The sequence below is a fragment of the Microtus pennsylvanicus genome, chromosome 1 (assembly GCF_037038515.1).
Source record: "Microtus pennsylvanicus isolate mMicPen1 chromosome 1, mMicPen1.hap1, whole genome shotgun sequence".
NCBI classification, from domain to species: Eukaryota; Metazoa; Chordata; class Mammalia; order Rodentia; family Cricetidae; genus Microtus; species Microtus pennsylvanicus.
In genome coordinates, this window is record NC_134579.1 from 201,085,606 (window position 1) to 201,108,855 (window position 23,250).

Here is a 23,250-nt window from a genome sequence, read left to right on the forward strand (position 1 = left end):
TCCTTGCTCTCTCTCTCTCTATCCTTTCCCCAACTCGACCCTCCCAAATCTCTCATGTTGTCATCCCTGCCCCTCTTCCCCGTACCCACTCCCCTTCCACCTTTTCCCCTCCCTCACACTCCCAATTTACTCAGAAGATCTTGTCCATTTCCCCTTCCCGGGGGCATCCTCCTTATTACCTGGCATCTCTGAGGTTGTAGACTGTAGGCTGGTTCTCCTTTGCTTTATGTATAGTATCCACTTATGTGTGCATCCACACTATGTTTGTCTTTCTGGGTCTGTATGTTCTTTTCTAGTTCCATCCATTACCTAACATACCTGGGTTAAGGACTTTTGTTATTACTGAGAGTCGGTATAAAGTAAACAAACTATTAACTCCAGATGACGTAAACAGGCAGGAGCAGGTTTCTCGAATGAGGGAGGCATGCCAAGTAGCCAATGGGAAGCAACTGGAGCAGCCCTGGGCCTCCCCTTGGAGCTCTGGGCCAGATGAAAAGACAGAAGGTACCCAGTGCACTGGCTATCATTTGTCCTGAGTGGATGCTGTTGGCTGTCATTTGTTTTAGCATGTGCAATATTTCAAAAGACAAGAAAGAAATGCTCCCCGAAATAACTTTTTTCTTTTAAAGGAGTGTTTACAAGTTGTTTTCTACTAATACTACAACTGATTAATAAGTAAATAATAGCATTCCTTTTTTATTATTTCTGTACATCTGTTACCCAAGTATACAGATTGCATGGTTATTCTGCTATTATCCTAAATACACTATTTGCTTTCTTTTTATAACCTGGAATTTGTGGAGGAAAAATCAGTCTGGCGAAGAATTGCCCTTGAAGGATGGTCTTGAAGGTCAGCTGACTGGTTGGGAAACAGGGCTTGTAGATGATGAGATAGATTCCGTGGAAATCAGAATGAATCACTCTACTGGAATGGAAACAGCACACCCTCTAGTTATCATTTCAGTAATGGGGCCATTCCTTTGTCTCTTACCTACCAGAGGAAGGAGCCCTGAGTTCACCACGGTTCAGATTCTATGATGTATGAAGGCCAGTTGCCTTTAGAATAGCCTTTTATCTTTTTTGGGGGGAGGGATGTCTAAAAATTCATGCCCCATGCAGATTAGCTGGTGAGAGAAGTGTTAGTTTTCGACCACTGCCTGAGCACATTATGGCAAAGTTAGCAGCTCAAAATAACACCCTTCGTTATGTAACGGTTTTGTGGGTCACAAAGTGCAGCCCAGCAAGGGACAGCTGAAGTTTATTTAGCATCTTATCCTTCTAAGGAGGACTCTGGTCCCAGGTCATTTAGTTTGTTGGCTCAATTCCTTATCTAGACCCTACAGTGCCAACATCTCTCTTTTGTTGTCTCCCGTCAGTCAGTAATAGTTCCTAGAGGCTGCCCCATGTATTTTCTTTCACATTTTTCATATGATGGTTTAATAATGGTGGATAGGTTCCCTCCTGTGTGCCACATCTCTTAGGTGTTCTTTGACTAACCTTCTCCAACTAAAAGCAGATATGCCTTTCCAGCTTTCTTCTCTCCTGCATGATAGATTGAATCAATTTGAGTTGGTTATCTACTAAAGCCTGATTTTATCTACTATAACCCTGATTTTAGAGAGTTATCTCTAATTATACCTGTAAAGTCCTTGACTGTGTAACATAATTCTCAAGATTCCAGGAACTTCCTTGCAGAAACATCCATTAAAAGACATTCCTTTTACTTTAAAAATTTACAAGGTATTGTGACTCCTTATCCATTTCCAGAGCACAGAGCTGCCCTTAAAGGTACTTTTCTATTCTAAAGAAATGAAGTAGGTGGCTTTTATCTAATATGGCTGGAGTGTAATCCTTTAGAGAGGCTGTCCTTGGCACCAAAATAACCCTAAATCAATGTGCTTTGTATAGGTCCTTGCTTTTTGGATTCTGTCTTAACATGAGTAATTTTTTAGTTTAAAACTCTTCTTCATTAGAACTCATCTTTACATATTATTTGGGACAATGACCAGGGAAGGAATTTAAAACAGATTTAAATGGTTGAAGAGATAGTTCAGTAATAAAAGACTTGCCACAAATATGAAGACTGGCATTTTGCTCCCTGTAACTCAAATAAACCTTAAAAGGCATGTTATCTACCTGTCCAGGGATCCATGAGGCAAGCTGGCTAGCTAAACTAGCCCAAATCTGTGAGCTCCAATTACAGAGACTCTGCATGAAATAAAGCAAAACAAGAAAATGAAGTAATTGAAGAACACACATGGTATTATCTTCTCAAATATGTGCATCTAATACATACACACATGTGTGTCCATACATACCACACACACACACCTACCTATAAAAGTACCCAAGCATATTTGACTGCATTTTCTGATAGTTGCATGGGAAAATGTAGATGCAGAATTGTCTCTTGTTACCTAGCAAGCAAGGCTCTGTGTGCCTAGAAAGAGACCATTCCTGAAATAGAGAATGTGTTATTTCTGATGAGGGGGGTAACTCTTCTTTATATAGCAAAGGAATGGACCTAATATGCAAGGGGTCTCCTTCAGGACAGGAAATATGTCAAATTCTGTAGGCAGTAATTTTGTCCACTATATTCACAGTAACACATTTCTCTCTTCCCAGCCCAGGTAAAGTCTTTAATTCTTTCTTTCTTGTTCAGTATCAGTTTCCCTTAAATTGAGATAAATTGAGGAGAAATAAGTCAGACATGATTATTGTAACATCCTTATTCTTCAGGCTGGGTTTTCCTTCAGCCATTTGCTGTTAATTAGGATTTCTGTCAGGAAGTGAACAGTGGCAGAGAGGCGGACAGCAGTTAGATCAGAACTTAATTATCAGACCTATTGTAAGGTTTGGGGAAAGAGAAGGTGACAACCAGAATGACCAGGAAGAGTGGCGCCTTGGGTCATCTTCACTAATCTGCAGGGTCTCAGCATCAAGAACTAAAGGTCTCCCTTACCAATCTGTGAACATACTCTGATCCCAAGGCCTGGACATAGAATTCAAACTGGGAATGTTGGAACCTTACTTGAAGCATTCTTTCTCATTTTGCAAGGTAAATAATCCATATCTAAGAAGGCTTGTCATGCGTGTGTGGCCATATATTACAAACACTAGGTAAACTGAGTCTATTATCCTCACTGATATGTGTGGGAAAACAGCAGAATTTGTTAACTGACTTATAATTGCAGTGGTCAGTGCCACTAAGAGCAGAATCAAAATCCTTCCTGCATATGTCATTCTTCACAGCTTGTTTTCTGGTGAAGTGTGGAGCTGTGCAAGGCAACAGATGACGTGTGCTGGGTGGACACACAGGGTGGGAAGCTCCTGACCAATCACAGGTTGTTATTAATGTGTCTCGATCCATCCTTTCCAACTATCAAATCACCATCAGCTTGAGGCTTTTGTCATGAAGGTCTCAGTTTCTCTTTGTCCAGGCCCTTTTTGTGTTTCTGCTGATATAAAAAAACAGAACATACTCCTCTTGTATGAATTCCCATCTAAATAATTTCTCTTCATTTAAGAGTCCTTTTCCTTTGAATTCAGCTAACATTTAATGAGGAAAAAAATGTCCATTTCTTTGCTTTCTCTTTGTTAAATATGATTCTCACAGATGGCAGAGAGTGGTCTTATAGATTCTATCTGCCTTCAGTCAGGAATAATTTAAGAGTGGAATCCAAGCTCTCTTTCATTGCCTGACATTTTGCAAATGAAATATGTGGCCTCTTGAACTTCATTATAACTTCATGAATATTGGAAAACTTCAAGACTTGACTGAGGTTTTGAAACTCAGCCAGAAAGGTCCTAATAGTGTTATAACTTGTACTTCAGCAATGCTTCTTTCTTCCTCTTGATTTGAAGCACCTGGCTCATTGTTTCTTCTCTCTCCAGTAGCAGGCATGTGAATTGTTAAGTGGAAGACGTACTATGCCCATTTTATAAGTAGGAGCCCGAAATGCCAATGAAGTGACATAAACTAACGAGGACCACATAATGTGTCTTTGTGCTCTGAATTTCTCCCTGGGAAAATTGCACTCACCACCCAGATGTCATTTATTTGCACTCTTTGATGCTAGCTATGTATTCAATATCCACTTCCGATTCAGCTGTCAATCTCAGCTCCCGTGCCCCTCATTCTTGATGTGCCTGCCCACACGACTTCTGCCAAGAAATTCTTCTTAATCCACCTCCCAGGATATGACTCTTGATCTTTGAAGTATGTGAGACTTTCAAAGTGCTTTACATTATAAAATCAGTAAATCCTTTTGTTTTTAAAGGAGGGGTTCTCTGATGGGGCCCAGTAATCAGAATTTAACGAATGAATTTCAAAAAGACCAGTGATGATAGTCATTGAGAAATGAAAAGAGGTTCTAAAATGTTATCACATGTTGGGTAAACTAATACTGGATTAATTTTGTAATGAAAGGATTTCACTTGAGAGGGATGTTGGTAAAACATTCACTGGGCAGAGTAAACAAGAACTGTAAACTAAATATGGGAATGGCACGAATATTAAGCCAGCTTTCTAGTTTCTGGGATTGCTGCCTGCACATGGCTTTGCTTTCTCATGGAACTTGAGGTCTGTGTGCTAAGGCAGATATCCAGATGCATTCCCTCCAGCTGACTCCTGCCAAGAAGTTCCTGTTTGCAAGATGATATAACTTAGTGGTGTGCTTTGATAAGTCAGAAACATTTTGAGCTAATCTACAATATACAACAGAATTAACAAAAAAAGGTAACTGTTTAAAATATTCTACTTTGGGTTCTCCTTCTTATTTAGCTTCTCTAGGATCATAGGCTCAATGTCCTTTATTTATGGCTAGAAAAACATATAGGCATCCTCCTGAATATTAACCTTCATCAGGTGAGAAAAGGAGACAGAGACAGAGACCCACATTGGAGCACCGGACAGAAATCTCAAGGTCCAAATCAGGAGCAAAGGAGAGAGAGCACGAGCAAGGAACTCAGGACCGCGAGGGGTGCACCCACACACTGAGACAATGGGGATGTTCTATCGGGAACTCACCAAGGCCAGCTGGCCTGGGTCTGAAAAAGCCTGGGATAAAACCGGACTCGCTGAACATAGCGGACAATGAGGACTAGTGAGAACTCAAGAACAATGGCAATGGGTTTTTGATCCTACTGCAATACTGGCTTTGGGGGAGCCTAGGCAGTTTGGATGCTCACCTTACTAGACCTGGATAGAGATGGGTGGTCCTTGAACTTCCCACAGGGCAGGGAACCCTGATTGCTCTTGGGGCTGACGAGGGAGGGGGATTTGATTGGGGGAGGGGGAGGGAAATGGGAGGCAGTGGCGGGGAAGAGACAGAAATCTTAAATAAATAAATAGAAAAAATAAAAAATAATATATTCTACTTTAATAACTATTATCATTATCAATTTCAAAGTAGCGAGGGAATAACCAGGAGGATGAATATACTAGAAAAGAGAAAAAGGTTACTCTTAAAACCAAAAAAGGCAAAAATCAATAATTGTCCATATATCAAATTGGCTGACAATATGCAAAATTATACTATCTACTGTTGGTCTAGATGTGATAAAATGGGCATTTAGATATTCAGTTGATGAGAGTAAAAGTGAAACTGTATTTCTAGAAGAAAAGTAACCAATAACAACAAGCTTACCCATCCTGTCTGAATTTTGAATGTGGTTTGAGCTTATCTCTGACCGATAGGAGAAGGTGAGCTTCACCCTCACAATTCACTGCCTTCCTTGGAACCTGGTGGGTATCTAAGACGTCAAGTACTGTGGCTGTGGGCATTGTTGGTGTAGTCACAGCAGCCAGGTCCATTTAGGAGACAGGGTCTGAAGACAAGTGTCGTAAATAGTGTCGTAAGATGACCTGAGTGCTCTGTGCTGAAGATGACAGGGGTTCTCTTTCACCTCCCGCTTAACTGTGAGACACACTATGTGGGTCTCAACACATAGTGGCCTTTGTTATTGTCAGCTTTAGTCAAGCTGCTCATCGAAACTTAGATCCTCCATGTTCTACTCATATTTCCCGTGGCTTTGGTTTCATCTATGTTTTACTGTTAAGGAGCTTCTAATTCTGTCTCCTGTCTTCACTATCTATAGTACCTATGTCGAATAAGAATCTTAGGTCTTATCTCCTTCATGAGAGTTTTTGGGAGTCCACAATGGTTGGCTCTTTTTCTTAGAGTGGAACCTCCACTATTCCACCCTGTGTATGTACAAATAGCATTGAGTTAGACATGTGCCGTGTGCTCCATGACTCGCCAAATGAGCTGTTTTCAAAATGATAATGCAATCGTTGCAGGATTAAATTCCTTTTTTCTTATTAAATAACATCAATGAATGATCTGACATTGTCATTTCAATTTGATTTTAACAGCTATTAGAAATTTCTATTACTTCACATACTGATATATTTATTATATTAGGGACATGACCAGGTGTGAGCCTTGGACAATTCTCTTCCAATTATACCCAGCCCTTGATCTTAAAATGGAATGTAAGCCTGCTTCTGCCTTTCAGGGATTTGAGGACCGTCCCTACTACTTAGACTGAAAGAATTGCCTGAACTTTTCCTTTTCCCCCATTTTTATACAGCTTTTTGTTCATCCCTACAGACATGAAGAGCTCATAATTTGACTAATACATTAACTAGACACTTCAATTTATATTATAGTTTTATTCAGCAATCTCAAATGATAGCTTATAGTGATCATATTAGGTTTTATTAGAATGTTATGAAATGTATTGTAGTCACCATCAGTAATAACCACACCCAGTTAGATCATCATCTCATTCCTGAGCTGCCAGTCAGGCTGTAGAAGAACAGTTGATATAATGTAGGAGGGGACTGTCTGAATAACTTGTACCGTAACAGGACTGAGCAGGCTGCTTGTCATCCCAGCCTCCCCGCTAGCTTACATCTGAAATAATCACACAGAAACTATATTCATGAAATCACTGCTAACCCATCTCCATCAATCTGTATATCACCACAAGGTCATGGCTTACCGGGAAAGATTTAGCATGTATGACCTGGCAGCTCCATAGCGGCTCGCTCTCTGAATCTGCTTTCTTCCTCCCAGAATTCAGTTCTGTCTCCTCCGCCTATCTAAGTTCTGCCCTATCAGGCCAAGCAGTGTCTTTATTGATTAACCAATGAAAAGAGCACATAAACAAAAGGACCTTCTACACCATTGCACAACTACTCAGACTTCACACATATACAGGTAGTGTCCACTCTGGTCTTGCAATGGTGCATTTTTCTGTTGCCACTAGGGTTAGATAAAAGGTTCTGGTTGATTTCTAGCCTCAAAATGACACACAGAATATCTTTTTCTTTTGTGTCTAAGCTACTCTGAGCTGCTATTCCTGGCACCAGGGTAGCATTAAATTGCAGGAATCCAGGACAGTAGAAGCACATGCTACACCACAATACACCTTGCATGTTGAACAGGCTTTTCCTCTTGAACTAATACAGCTTGGAAAAGCTGCATGGTGTTCCAACTCTTAGGAGCAGTTGCAAGCATGCGTGACTACTGTCATTCGCTCATAGGTAAGACAAAAGGAAATTTTGCAGCCTTCATTTTACAGTTCCGTGAGCTATCAGGGCAAAGCTGGGAGATCGATGCCTCAGTGAAAAGGCTTTTAATGGTTTTTCTATTGACCTTACCACTAGTAAAATCTTTTTTCGTTGATCCATGTCACATTGTCATACTGGCCATCCTTTTTTTCTGCTTTTCCTATTGCAAATATTCCTGAGGATAGATAGAGTACACGTGCTATGGTGCAAATTAATTCTGTAAAGTCCTTATCGTAGACAGCTGAGGATACAAGTCATCTCTGCTCCTACTCTTTTGTTTGTAGTCATGTAAGAAATCAGAAAAGTGGAACCAAAGCCTTTTCTCTAACCTCAGCCACAGTGTTCAGACAGCTCAGAGTGTCCCTCCTAATCAGGTTCCCCTTCCTCTGTGAGGTTGCTTGAAGGAGGCTGCAAAGCATCAAATCCCCCAAAACTACAGTGCCTTGAATACATGCACACAGCTGTTTAAGTCAAGTCACATGAAGGAACATCTGTGCATGATTATAAGAGAGCTCCATTATCAGTGCATTTTACTTCTGGAACTAGGGTGACGAGCTCCTTACTGGTCTCTGTTATTTATTATTTCACACTCACTTTATTATTACTTACCTTGGTTTCTTCCTTTTGAAATTTAATGGTCAGCTTTCTTTTTCTTTTCTTTTTCTCATTCAATAGTCAACTTTATTCAGGACATCAGACGATTTATCCTCTGAGGGTTAAGAAGAGTCACATGAGTAAAATATATAATTACTGAGGTGACAAAAGCATGATTTCCATAGAGGCGTATGAATAGCAACAGCTGAAGGGAGCTCACTCCTATCTGTTGTTTCCATTCCAGTCATGAAGCATGAGCAAGTGATGCCTGGAAAGCTCTTTGTGTTGCCCTACAATCTTTTGAAGAGTTTTCTTTTCATTTGGCCCCCAAATTATATTAACAGCTGGGTTGTATAAATGCCTAGAACACTTGATTAGTTTGACTGTTAGGTTAGCCTCCTATGGAATGTGTTCCTAGAACAGAAGGTGTCTTTGAGCTTTTCTAGTACATGGACAACTATGTTCAGAAGGAATACATATGGCAGAGTCTGGGAACTCCCCCCAAACCTTGAAAGATGAGTTTATAAGCAACTTGTGGCTAGATTAGTCCCAGGTTTATAGTATCAAGAACGCCGATTCTTCTGGGTGAATCTCTTTTCAAATTATTCTTGTTATGTAAAGTTAACATTAACATTACACACAACAATGAATAGTATTCATATTCAAGAGCCGTGAAAATAATCTCATCTCTACAGTCATAACATTTATGTGAAGCAAATCATGACACCCTTGTATTGAGATAAAAAGTATAGAAGGGCTCTTAAGTTTCAGATGGTCTATAACATAGGACAAACATTTTATACACCAACCACTTGTTTATCACAATGATGTCGTGTCTTTCCACATATTGCTGAGAATAATGTTACTTTGTGTCTGCAACTGGGCAGGGGAGAGAGAGGAACATGGCACTGGAGTGGTCAGGTGTTATTATCGCAACTTCTAGCAATGAGCTTTCTGACCTGGGAAAAATTATTTGACCCGTGTCACCTCTGCTTCTTCATCATTAATCACAAGAAAGGAATACCACCCATTCCCTGTCTTGTGCTTCAACTACATTTCTTTTCTCAGGGCCTATGGCAATAAGATTGATGACTTCTGGAGAAGGCCTATTGTCTTGGTTGCTCATAATTGTGCTTTTGCATTTAGATCCAGGCATCTGGGTTTGTGGTATTGGAAATGTTTCTTGGCATAGATATCTGGTCTCGTCTTATTGAGTCGGGTTCCCTTCTTTAGTTGCTATTACACACTCTGGGTCCCAGCCCAGTATGGTGGCTGTGAGCTCACTGGTAGAGAGGGCTTACGTGGATCACCTGGTGTCCTAAAGGAATGTAGAGAGGTTAGGAGGAAAGGATGGCAGGGGCAGCAGGAAAGAACTGGAGGAACTCTGGATCTACACCAAGAGGCTGAATCCCGATGAGGTGGAAATGGGTTGAGAGAGGGGGCTCCTGTGAGCAGGCTTCAGCCAGACTACGATTAAGGCATCAGGTGAGACCTGGGATGGAGAGCAGGAAAGACAATGAAGGCCACCTACCTGAATCCCAGCCTAGTGAGGCCACACGGGGGGTCCCTGGTAGAGGGTGATTCTGTGGAGTTGGCAGGAGTTATAAAGGAATGCAGAGGGGCTAGAAGGCAAAGCTGAAAGGGATTGTGGGGAAAGAACTGGGAGGGGGAGGGCTGAGTGTGCCAATGCCATCCGTTCCATTAGGCCTCGTGAGGTGAATTAGATAATGTTTTTAAACCATTTAAGTCCCCGCCACAGAGCTTTTGAGAATGATATCTCTTATTACCTGATGCTAGACTGAGATATGATGCTAATTCTTAAACACTTAAGAAAACAGGTATTTAAAAAAAAAAAAAACTCTTTTAGAGAAAAGCTGCCAGGAAAGTGTGATAGGCTCATGGAGCACCCAGCTTTCCCTGTCGTTGATGTCTTGTATTTCTGACATCACTGTGTCTTTCACCACAGTTATGAATAAATATTGATGCATTATTTTAATTAAACTTCAAGCTTTAGATTTTAGCAAATTTTTCCTTTCTTTTTTCCCCCTCAAATTTCTATTTAAAATATTATAACCCATTTTCTTCCCTGTCTTTTTGAGTTCCATTAGGTTGTCACAGTCCTCAAATGTCCTTTTGTATAATGGCCTTCCTTGACAGTTTTTAGGTGTACCAGTTGGGTATTTAATAGAACATCCTTAAATTTGGACTTAGCTGATGTATGTCTGGTGATTCATGCACCACTCTGTGACTGGTAAAAGAAAAAGACACCTTCCCAAGAGTCTAGTGCACACTGGGTTAGCATGGATCACGTGGGTCAGGTGTGATTACCCAGTCTGGCACTATGAACTGTTACCTTTAAAGCTTTTCTAATGCTGTCCTTTTAGGAAGCAGGTCACTAGCTGCATGAACACCCAGGAGTGGAGAATCACGTTGGGCAGTGTAAAAGACAAAGCAGCTACCCACATGATTTGCAATTATTTTGAATGGAAGAGTTGTATTTTCTCCTCCACTAAAATTTATTTCTCCCCTCTTAGGCTTTATTTATATTGGTATGATCAATTATTTTATATCCTGGATCATATTCCCATATAGAATTGTTGATTTGGTTGTTTCAATTGCTTTAGCTTTGGCCACTGGGAGTCTTTTACTTGACTTTATTGTAGCATTTTTGAGGAGTTTTCACTTTTTGGAGAACACAAAATCCCTGGGCTCACTGTGCATAGTTACCGTACCTTCCACATAATTACTTTTAAAAAGTATTTAAAGGTTTATTTTTGTTTTATTTTACATGTATTTGTGTTTCATCTGCACATACAGCTGTGTTTTATATATGTGTGTGGTGCCTGTGAAAGAAAGAAGAGTGTTGAATGCCATAGAGCTGGAGTTAGGGTGATTGTGAAGCATGATGTAGGTGCTGGGAACCCAAGGTCTTCTGGAAGAATAGCCAGTGCTCTTAACAATGGAGCCACCTTCACTGTCCCATCTCTAAATCATTATCTCTTCCAAAGAGTGTTGGTACATGCGTGTGTGTGCATGCACGCATGTGTGAATGTGTATTAGAAACCAAGATCTGAATATTGAGTAGTTCTGAAATTTGGAGTGCTTTTCATAACTAGGAAATGTGTATATATATATATATATAACATCTCAGTGGTTGAGTGCTTGCTACTGTTCTTGGAGAATGCCCTGCTTCAGTTCCCAACACTCCTATCCGGTAGCCCACAATCAACTGCATCTTCAGTTCCTGAGGACTGGAAACCCTCTTCTGGTCTCTATAGACACCGACACATAAGTATGCACATATTCACAGACACAGAAACACACAGGTAACACAGGTACATATGCATAAAATTTTAAAGAATTTAAAACCACATGTAGATATTTCTATATATATACATTAGCTTTTATTAAATTTACGCTATTCTCATATCTCATAGTTTATGCAACTTTATTTTTCTGCTTTTCTACAACCTCTGATTTCACCAGTGATATACACTGCTTATACCATCTGCCATTGATTTATTTTTTTGTTTAACCTTGTTATATGCATGGGCAGCTATTTCAGATTTGTTAATGCATTTCCCGTGAGAAGCAATTTCCTTCTACTAGAGTAGAATAATGCTTACACTCCTTTTCTGAGTATAATTTGAGCAGATTTGGATCAGCCCTGTGACCTCTCAAGGTGATCTTTCTTAGTATAGAATTATATTTGGCTTTCTTGTTTCTGTAAATATTCTCATCACAGCCTGAGCTGAGTGGTTGGCATATCCAAATGGATTTGCATGAAGTCTAGACCCTGCATGTGTTTTATTGATCGTTTCTGGCTAAGAGATCTTTGTCTATGTGTTCTTGACAATATTGATCTTAGAAGCTACTTTTTAAAATGTCTGTTACAGTTATCGACAAAATCTTACTAGCAATGAGTTTTTAGTAGGCCCTTGGGAATCCCAAATTTGATTTGTCCAAGAGATGCTGTTGGGAAACATCACAGAAAAGGGAACATGGCTTTCAAGAAATCCCAAGAGTTGTGACATGGGGACAAGGTGGTGTCATAGTTTGCCTAGACTGATAAATTCATTACACTATTCATGTAAATATCAGCAAATAGTCTCCAGAGGCAATCAGTCTGAAATGAAAAATCACACTATAACTTACTCCCAGATGCCAGAGGCATGTAATAAGCCACATGCTCTATGTTTAAATAACAAAATCTCCAGTAAATCGAAGCTTCCAGTGCTCTCATTGCACCTGTCCGACTTACAGATTACAGAACTAAAACCCTAAAGACTATGAAATGTATTAATATGTCCCAAATTATATTTTTATGTATATAAATTGGTCAGTTTCTCGTTACCAGAGCTGTTCTCTGGAGCCATAAGGAAATCAGTCTTAAGTTAGTAGAGTTCTCCCCCATAGTACTTAAGGTTCATCCAAAGCTACTCTCTCCACTGTTTAAGTCACTCAGTCTAAGTCACTACAGTATAAAAGTGGGATGACTCTTAAGGAACACTCTGCTGATAGGACGTCAAAAAAGAAGGTAGGAGCGCTAAACCATGGACTCCCATGCATAAAAGGCAGCATCCCTCCTTTCACCCATAAAGACACAGAGGCAGTGCTACATGCATAGACCTGCTTTTCTTGGCATGCACGAGAGACCAAGAGAGAAACGGGCTTTAAATGGTTCCAGAGCGGCAGGTGGTTGATGAAGGGGCTGGTTGCTCGTGTATTTTAACAACAGGCAGACTTCCCACACTCAACAAAAGCTCCAGCTCTCTGTAATATATGCAGTCTCTACAATGAGCTGCCAAGTACTTTCTGAGAATCTGCAAAGATTTTACTCCAGGGGGTGTGGTTTGCAATTCGATGATGCTATTCTCTGCCCTCGCAACAATAAAAGCAAAGGCACAGCAAGCTGCCCTGTTTTCTCTCCCTAGAGAGGCACGGAGTCCCACAGTTCAGCTGAATACTACTTAAGTATCCTCAGGATATTTAAACACACCAGCAATTCTCCTTACTTGTTATTCCCACACGCCACAAGTTTCTGAAATATGAATTAACTAAACACAGCAGTGTTTTCAGGGAGCTGAGGCTTACCATATATTATCTTCAAATGGTAAGGAGTCTGCTATTTACGTACCATATAATGGAGAAGTTTCTGTCTTAACAATAGATTGTGAAGACGTACTTAGAAAAATGTCTGATTGTTGCCATGTGAAGAACAGCTAGGATTAAGCAATAGGAATTCAACTAACAATAACAGTGATAGCTTAGACTTGACAAAACGACCTTCCTTCTCTTCCCTCTGATCCCACAGAGGAGTTCATTTACATTTTAATACAAGGTATAGAAAGTAAAAGGAAGGTCATATTTTTCTGTGATATTAGCAGAGAGAAAGCACGTGGGATGAGAAAAATGTAGTATCAGGGGAAACAAAGCATTCAGACGCCCTAGACTTGAACACGGACTAGGCTATTCTGAATCTTATCATAAATTCTATCTGGGAAAGATATCTAGAAAATTTAGCTGCCTAAGCCTTTAAGCCATATTGAGGGTACTGTATACTTGGAAGTCGGTATTTTAAAAATGGCCAGATTAATCTTCCTTCAATAAATCTAGTACTTGGCAATGCAAAGGAATCTGAATGCCATCTTCTTCACTTGACTCGTTAACCATAGAAAATAATCATCGACCTTTCTATCCAATCTGAATGACACTGTATCAAAATGTGTATTGAACATATAATGAAGCAGTGGAGAGACAAATGCCAAGACAATGAAAGATTTCTCCCCCTCCCCAGGGAGAAATGTATTTAGTGATAGTTCCCAGAATTTCCCCTATTTTATAAGAAAGTAAAATATTGCTTATTGTATTCATCTTCTCAATTTGACGTTAATGCCAAGGACCTAGATTTGAACAAGTCAATGCTACCAGACTCATAGGCATCCCAATGGGAACAAATTAATACAATGGCAAGTGCAGACACCAGCAAGGTTGCTTTAACTGGAGCTACTATTTCAATATATTGTCTATATTGTGCAACTTAGGACACATAAAGTAGGCCAGTATTATTTTTAAAAATGCAGAACAAATGCACATGAAAGTTTTTGTAATTTTTTTTTGTTTTGCTATAAATACCATACTGTTTGTCATGCCGCCTCATCAGTTACTGGACAGGGCTGCTGCAGGCATGCACAGTGCTATTTGGCAGGAAATAGCTGCACCTGTACACGATCCCTGTCCTTGTCAGTTATGGGTCATTGAACATTCAACTACCGGTATTTCAGAGGGCTCACCAATGCACTTCCTTCCTAAATCTGCTTCCAAACAAGTAGACCTGGAGCAAGCTGATTAAACATCAGTTTTATAGTCAATGTTAGTGAACAAAGTAATTTAAAAACTGTGTAAAATTAGAATTAATAAGTAAAGTCACCCAATCATGTTGATCTATGCTGGAGAAGCCAGGTGGGATGGTTTATTCAAAGTCAAGACCCTGTCTCAAAGATGAGCAGTGATAAAAAAGTAAGTGTGGTTTATCAAGGTTTCAGGACACCAGGACTTCTATGCAAATGCCAATAATACATTTGCATACTAACAGCAAACAAAATTTTAAAAATTAAAAATGTACCAATTAGAGGCAGAACCTGAATGTCAAATAGTTGGGACCTGCACTATCTTTAGGAAGAAACATTGGTGGTATATATGAAGCAAGTCCTAAATACATGCTTATCTTCTGAAAATGCCCTATGCTGATATCTTAGAGCAGTTACATAGATAAGCACATATGTGAAAATTCATTTACCTGCATAGTAAAAGCTTCTGCATTTTGCTGTAGGTGAGTCTATTCCCAGTGAGAAAGCTTTGAGTTTTGTTTTATTTGAATCAAGGCTTCATGATGTAACCTCATATGGCCTAGTTGAGCCTTGAACACTCAGTAATTCTGTGTCAGCCCCACAAGCTTTAGGGTTACAGGTGTGAGCTACCATGTGTGGCTAAAAATTTCGAGAAAGTTAAGAAAAACTGACCAAAAATTTGCAGTTATTAGGGACATGTGTTAGTTACACACCTACCCACAAATGACTTTTAAACATTGACCTTAGAGTTGGACAGAATAACCTGCCCAGTCTCCAGTGCAACTTGAAAAACACAGCCCACAGTTTTACAATCTCTGCAGGCCAGAGAGCCAAATCATATGTTTGGGTGAAATGCCTGACTCCCAGCCAAAGAGACACAGTAGGCCCCTTTCCTCATTCTGCCCTCAAGGTGAGTGGTTAGGAGAGGCTAAAGAGCAAAGGTCATCAGGAAGAAGCACTAGGTGAAGGGAGGGAACTCTTTTCCACGCAGTTTGACTTCCCTGAGTTAATGTCTTCTCCTGCAAGGGGAGAAAAAGCTAATATAGATGATGGTCTCTGCCAACCACAGTGACCAGTAATTGGAGCTGGAGGAGCAGCATGGAGAGGTTAAAAAGGGACAGAGCTTTAGCAAAATTATCTATTCCAAGTGTGCTATTTCAAGGTTAGGAAATTGAGACCAAGTTCCAGGGCTTATTGGAAGTGTGTTGTTTACAGGCAATGGGAGAGCTGTCTCTAGATACGGCTGTACAGGTGCTTAGTCCGGAGTTCCTTTCATTATGCCGTTGTGCTGGGTAGCCAGCCTGAATATCAATGACGAACTGCTGGTTCTTTGCCCAAGCACCCGAATGCCCTGATTTCAGAATGTTCAATGTGAATTCCCAAGCTCATGGAGGCCTGTGCACCACTGACTCCAGGAGCAATTTATAGTGTTTGTTGTGCGTCTGCAGCAAGAACAAAATTACTGTTTACAGCTGAGGTAACTATTTTCACAATCCTCCATGAAGCCGTCAGGCAGGTATTCTTTTGAAGGTAAATAAACACCGTCAACCTCAATTATTTGGTTCTACTTAGTATATTTTAAAAGGTGATGGTTTAATGACCCCCTAGTCGTCTTTAACAATTAATGCACCACAGAAAAAGAAACATGAAATCCCCTTCTCACAAATAACGCAGAGACTGGTGTTATGAAAAGGCAGTAAATCCCAGGGAATGGAAATGCTTTTACCTTCCCACCAAATAACAATGTTGGTAATTTTCAATTATTAATTCACCGTTTCTGAAAATATATTATCTTTGGAGGACTTGGAAAGCAAGCAAACAAATAAACACAAACACTCCGTAGAACATATAGTTACTTAGATAAATATAAGCAGATAGATAGATAGATAGATAGATAGATAGATGATAGATAGATAGGTAGGTAGATAGATAGATGATAGTGGTAAGTAGATAGGTGATAGATATATAAATAGATAGGTAGCTAGATAGAGATATATAGATAGATAGAGATAGATAAATAGATAAGTCGATAGATATAGACAAATGACAGAGGTAAGTAGATAGATAGATGGATAGATGGGTGGATGATAGAGATAGATAGATAGATAGATAGATAGATAGATAGATAGATAGATAGATAGATAAGTAGATAGATATACATAGATGCATATGACACATCTCTTCAATATGATCTGGGGCAGTTGTTACAAAGCAAATGTTCTTGTACAAGCCAAAAATTCACTTACTATAGTGGACTCAATAGGGCTTGTAGCTGAAGAGAAAGTTTTCATTGATTGTAGCTGCTTCTTTCATGTGCAGGGCCAGTGGACTAGGAGGACAGAAAGATTTCTGTGCTATTAGGTTTACTGGGTGAGCAAGAATGACTTACCTTGCGAACATTGCTTAGAAACATTGTCAGGGGTCCTAGGTCTCTCTATGACAGATACAGGCAGGCTGTGCTTCTCTGTCATGATATGCTGTTGGTGGACTGAATGCCTGAACTTCTCACTAGTACGGCATTTGTGCACATGTGGAATGATCCACGCGAGACACACTAACTTGGACTTAGAAAGATTTTGGTATCCAGCATAACAGCCTGCCTTCTGCCTCCTGTATTTGCCCCACTGAGCATAACTGAAAAAGGAAAGACATTGGATCCATATTACAGCCTATTCTTTCTATGTTTGTCTGTGAAATGGGAAGATTAATGTCTATCTGGAAAATTTCATTTACTGAGTGTTGTTATAACATAAACTCAAAATCTGTAGCTATTATGTTATGCCATGAAAACTAAAGAACTATAAAATTAATCAAAATTAATGTGAGTATTCTGACTATATAGTATACTTACATGTGTTCATATTTACCTGTGTCCATACATAAATATTACCCATATATGATCACTAAGTACAGTTGGAGGTCACAGCCTCTAGAACGTATGTCAGTTTCCCCAGCTTGCCTTCTTAGCACTTATATTCTGGAAACATTATGATTCCCACTCACTTGCATTCTGAAAAGAAATGACCCATTTTGGATAAGTTACATGATCACCCTAAATAAGGATCACAAGAACAGCACTGATTTCACAGATATCCAAGAATACATTTTGCCTTGGTACTGATGAATGAAGTACCACTGGGCAGCCACTGGGTTAAGACAGGTTTTCCTGGGGATACCAACAGAACTCAGTGACCTTATTTCAAAGACTTGAGAACCTTTGTAAGGTGTATCTGTACTTTCTGCTTGTTCCAATGCTGTGCCTTCACTCTGTGCGGTTTGATTTTTCAAATGCCCTCTTGACCGCTCTTACTCTTGGATTCCTCTTGGAAGATTTTCTTTCAGTGTGACAAATAGTACTTAAGCAAATTACACTCCTCTAACATGGACCTCTCAAGCATTTGGAAGATGGATTTGAGTTGATTCCATAATTTGCACCTCACTCTTAGGGCTGATACTCAAGTATCTGTCTCAATTCCAACTAAATAGACCATTCTTTAAATAGAACTCTAGTAATATCTATTTTTATTCCAAGTTCAACATCAAGGTCAAAATTCCTTACTGTTCCTTCTAGAGGCTCAATCTAGACTCTCTAATACCTTCAGCTAGCTCTTGGTAAGAGTGAATCTAAAGACCAAGTCCAGGCTCCCTAAAGTATGCTGGTGATATAGGCAAAGTTTATTTAGTTTTCCAAAAGTGTTCATTTATTTTACAAAGCCCAAATGGTCTCTAACTTTCTCACACAGATATGTGTTCTAAAATAGAGATTTCCAATATGGAGCTCAGATCTAATGCTACAGTGGCTATAAAGCTAGCTGGAAATTGGGGAAGCTTTACTCAGCTAAAACAGGGGTAGGAATGATCCAGGGCTTTCAAAATTCACAAGGAACAAAGCTTGTGATTCACAAGTAAAAGGGGCTAAATTTGATGTAGAGTATGACTTCACCACGAAACACTTTAGCAGAGTGCCTGCTGATTGACAAATGTGTTTGAAATATAATTCTTCTAACACTGGGTTTGCATGTCACTAGAGATGACAATATAAAGAGAGTCACAAAAACAAGCCATCAGACATTGTACAAATAGAATTACCATGAATTACAGATCATCATAACAGATGCAAAAAATGCTTTTCCTTACCACGAGACTGGGAAGTTTGCATATACCTGCAAAAGAAAGGGGAAAAGAATTCTTTCCATTGCTCCTTGATAATTGACTTATATGAAAATTCTTTATTTTTACTTCAATGCTGCTTGCTCCATAATTCATAAAATATTAACTTAATAAAGAAGAGGGAATGGAAAATGCTGTTTTCAGACAGAATATAGTACAGTCGGTCAATAGTTCAAGGTGGGCTTTGCTTCTGCCAATGTCATGGTTCATTTTAGGGTTTGGAGCCCTGAACTATACCGAGTATTGGGTGGTTAGACCTGATCTGCACTGGACAATGAGTGTGTAGCCCTGACTTGCATTGAGCTTCAGTGTGTATCCCCGATTTGCACTGAGCAAGGAGTATATAGCCCTGATTTGATTCATGCTTGTGACCTTGGCAGTGATCTGTTTTTCTTGTTACAGGCAATGAAAGCTTAGAAGAAAACTACGTCCAGGACAGTAAAATGGGGTTTGTCATCAATGCCATCTACGCCATGGCGCACGGGTTGCAGAACATGCACCACGCTCTGTGTCCCGGCCATGTGGGCCTGTGTGAGGCCATGAAGCCCATTGATGGCAGGAAGCTCCTGGATTTCCTCATCAAATCCTCCTTTGTTGGCGTCTCTGGAGAGGAGGTGTGGTTCGATGAGAAGGGGGATGCTCCTGGAAGGTAAAGAATCTCTATTCTCATGACCACTGAGCCAGACAGTGGCAACTGGGTTCCACGGTTTGGGAGTGATGAAGATAAAATCATCTAGACAGATAAAAAACTTAGATGAAACTAAGAACACACCACTTTTGAAAAGGTCAAACTACTACATGCTTAATTCTAAGAATTTTTCACCCTGCTAGCTACCCTCACACTGAGAAATCTCCTGGCCTTTCCCTCAGGATTCCTGAGATCTCCTGAAAGCATTGCACTTGGATAGTAGAACCTTAGCAAGCACTGCCTGCACTAGCCGGCACCATTCACATTGATGGGCACAGAGCATTCTCCTCATGAAATATTATAAATACTACACCTGATTAATATTATGTGACAAGAACCAAACCACACATTCTTATCTTTCAGGCTGAAGCATGTTTCTGTTCTGTCCATATGTCTCAAAAGAAGAAAGACTCATGGGTTTGTGGACGGGATTTTGGTTTGTAGTGAATACAAAATGAATAATCAGCAAATAGAAAAGAAAATACATATATAATTTTTCTTTGCATCATTTTACACACTATTTGTTCTGCAATCTTTGTTTTGATACCATCAGTGAGCTCATACATAGCTGGTGCACAGTGAATGTGTTCTGTGTCCATGTTAGCTGTATTCATTCATGCAGATTTTCCTCGGAAAGAGATAATAAGAATGACAGAGGGATTGAAATCTGTAGCAGGAAGGCCAAAGGCTCTAAGCCTACAGATGATGTGGTGAACCCATCATACAGTCCCTGCTATCTTCCAGAGTATGGTTTTATAGATTTAGAGATTTCTAGGGAAACGTGTTTTATGCTAAGGTCAAATTATTTAAGTCTTATGACTGTTGGTACACTGACTTCCTTCTCTGACAGATAATGAAAGAGTGTCAAAGTAAGCCTGTCACTGAACGTCACCAGAGACGAAGTGGCAGAGGCAGTGTGACCTGCCTCTGGGGTTTGCAATCACCTCGCCACACCACGCTACTTTTTGCTTAACCCTCAAATTAGGCAAAATTGCTGGAAAATTTCTTTGTGTCACCACAGAAGTACCGTGGGAGACTTTGTATGGAAGTGTCAAGTTTTACCTGTGGAGAATCTCCTGTGTGGGCTAACTGGAATCTCCCCGTAAAAATCCAACAGCTCAATGCAGGATAAATGATATGCCTTTGTCAACAACTAAAATCATGTACTATAGGACTCCTTCCAAGATGCCAGTTCAGTGGGGGCAGGTGTCGATGGGAATGCGAGTGAGATGGTGTTGCAGGGTCTGGGAATGGGGGGCTAGAAATACCTTAGAAAGTGGTATCAGGAGGAACATAAAGGGTTCGAGATCCAGACCCATCGAATCCCACTCTTTTAATCCTGAATCCACTGGAAATGAGGCTTGGCAGAGGTTCAGACTTGCACTGTAAGCCCTCCTCCATGATCCCAAACAGCAATAATAATAAAATTAATAATAGCAACAGCAGATCTCCAAAACACCTGTGGGATTCACTTAGGGTTTAATTAGCACAGGATCAGAGAATTTTCACACTCAGTAAATGCACATTTCCTTCCTTCCTCTTTTTCTATATATTAGTCATCCAGATCATAAGAAAGCAACCAGCTTCTATATCTTCCATCTTTAATTACATAGTAAACTTCTTCCTGCATGAGGCTCATCCGCTTAATCAGTTCAATTTCTCCTCGCATCACCTGCCTTGGGGATCTAGTTCCTGTCATAAATCACATGCTTTTGGTCGCTCTGGGAATTATTTAGTTAATCATCACATAACATAAAGTGAGATTTCGTGTGGATGTGATTTACATAAGGATATTTTAAATAAAATGAAAGGACAGACCTGGGAGAAACCCTGGAGTTAAAAGGGCGGGGTGCTCTGTTTATTATTTACATGCCGATACTGGAAGCTCTTTTCCCCATAAGCCTGCCTTCCTCCCTTGATACCTTCTAGGTAGTTGCGTCGTTGTTGTTTTTCTTCCAGCATTTGAAACTTTTTAAAAAAGAGTGTTTTCATAAAAAAATATTGTGAAATTTTCAGCTTCCAAATGCTAATGAAGTGTGAACTGGTTTTTGCTATGAAAGAGCGAATGAGGAGGTGCTAATAAGAACCTCAGGAAGTGATTTATAGGGAAGAGATGGCTCAAGCTGGCAGCTTGTAAAGCCATCACTAAGCTTGGGAGGAAGTGTCACATTCTACTGTGGAGTTAAGTGCAGAAATTAATGGGAAAAAAAATGGAAAGACTCGTATTGAACAGCCGCAACAGGTTCGTTGGCATGCACTCAGAATGTAGAGATATTGGAGATGTAGATTGTTCATTGACCCCTAGATGAGTGTGAGCTATGAGCTCACAATTAATAGCCACTTAACCCACACTCAGAGCTGCTCTGAAATATTTTAGTAAGCCTCAGCAACTAGGCAGATCATAAGTATCAGCCAAACACCAGAGCAGAAAAAGATAAATAATGAGTTCCAGGCACACTCTGTAAATTTTCCCCACTGGGCAAGGGGAAGCTTCCTTTATTTTCTGTAAGTTGCTTTTCTTTCGGGAAGTTGCTATGTGTAGAAACTGTTAGAATCTGGATGTGGAGAAGCTTTGAGTTACCCTGTGGGTGACAGGACACATTTGCACATTAAGAACAGGCAAAATAACATCAATAAATGGGTAGCTATTGTCTAGATAAGGAAGTAGGCCAGGCACAGCCGATAGATTTCAGAAGGCAACACAGGCTGATGCACTGTAGCTGCCCATAGCACTGGGAGTGCGACTCAGTCTGACACAGGTTCAAAGGGAAAAGTATTCTGGAATGAAGAAAGCAGGGGCATGGGAGTTGAATGGGATAGAAGACTGCTCAGGAGCAGGCAAATGTGCTGGCCGATTGCCATCTAGTTCCTTCAGTCAACCATAAAGAGAGGTAGCCATGATGACCCATGTTCTAGTCCAGGAGGTTAAGGACTGCAGAGCTCTACAGACCACACTCCCTCAGCAGACCCAGTAAGAAGAAGCCGAGCAAAGAGCTTCAGGAAGCTACTGGATGTTATAAAAGGACAAAAGTAAAAAGAAGACTACTAGAGAATTGTCAGGAATGAAGGACTACGCCAACAGCGGTGTCTTCCCATTTTTTTTAATGTAATAGAACTAGTCAGTATATTAACATGTTCCTAGAAATAGAACTATGGATGATCTTAGGCAATGTTTCAGATGCACGCTGAGTCTTACCCCTGGAGTTGTAAAAGATACCGTCTGCCCTGTGGTTTATGAATAGATATTTGGTGGACCCATTCCAGAAGATTGGGTAACCTAAGGTCAATGCACCAGCAGATTTGGTGTCTAACAAGGGTCTGCTTTCTGACTCACAGATGGTTCCTTTTAATGGTGGTCATATGTACCAAAAAGGCAAAGGAGATTTCTCAAGTTGCTTTTCAGAGGCAAGAATCTCAACCCTGAGTGCTCCTTCCTCACGACCCATCACTGTCCACCACTTTGGAGTAAGGGTCTAAGCACATGAATTTGCATATTCCATAATTATAAAGGAGCTTCTGATGTGTCTTAGGTTCCGAAGTTCATATAAGATCCCCCAAAAAGGTTGCAGAAATTAGTGACAGCCCTGAGCAGTATAGCTTACTATTTAAATGTGAGACAAGGTCCAGCTCACACGTCCCAATGACAAATTCTCTGTTCTATCTATCATATCGTTAACTGTCTGTGGCTGTATCCCTGGGGAAAAATATCTTCTGGCTCCCAAAAGATACTTTGGTTGCAGTAACATTCCTTGGGGGAGAAAATAAAACAGAAAAATAAAAAAAAAGTGCATGGTGCCACACTTACTATGGAAGACTTCAGCATTTTGTGCAACACTGGAAGCTACTGAAATAGCGGGCTCGGATTGTTC

At 40.2% G+C, this 23,250-nt stretch overlaps 1 protein-coding gene across 3 annotated transcripts in view; it reads left to right on the forward strand.

The window, feature by feature from the left end:
• Window positions 1-23,250, forward strand: part of Grm1 (glutamate metabotropic receptor 1) — a 386,914-nt gene that overhangs the window by 302,870 nt on the left and 60,794 nt on the right. For all 3 annotated transcript variants that reach the window (XM_075949016.1, XM_075949025.1, XM_075949032.1), the window contains exon 5: window positions 19,096-19,342. In XM_075949016.1, the coding sequence (XP_075805131.1) occupies window positions 19,096-19,342 (247 nt within the window). The remainder of the gene's footprint in view (window positions 1-19,095; window positions 19,343-23,250) is intronic.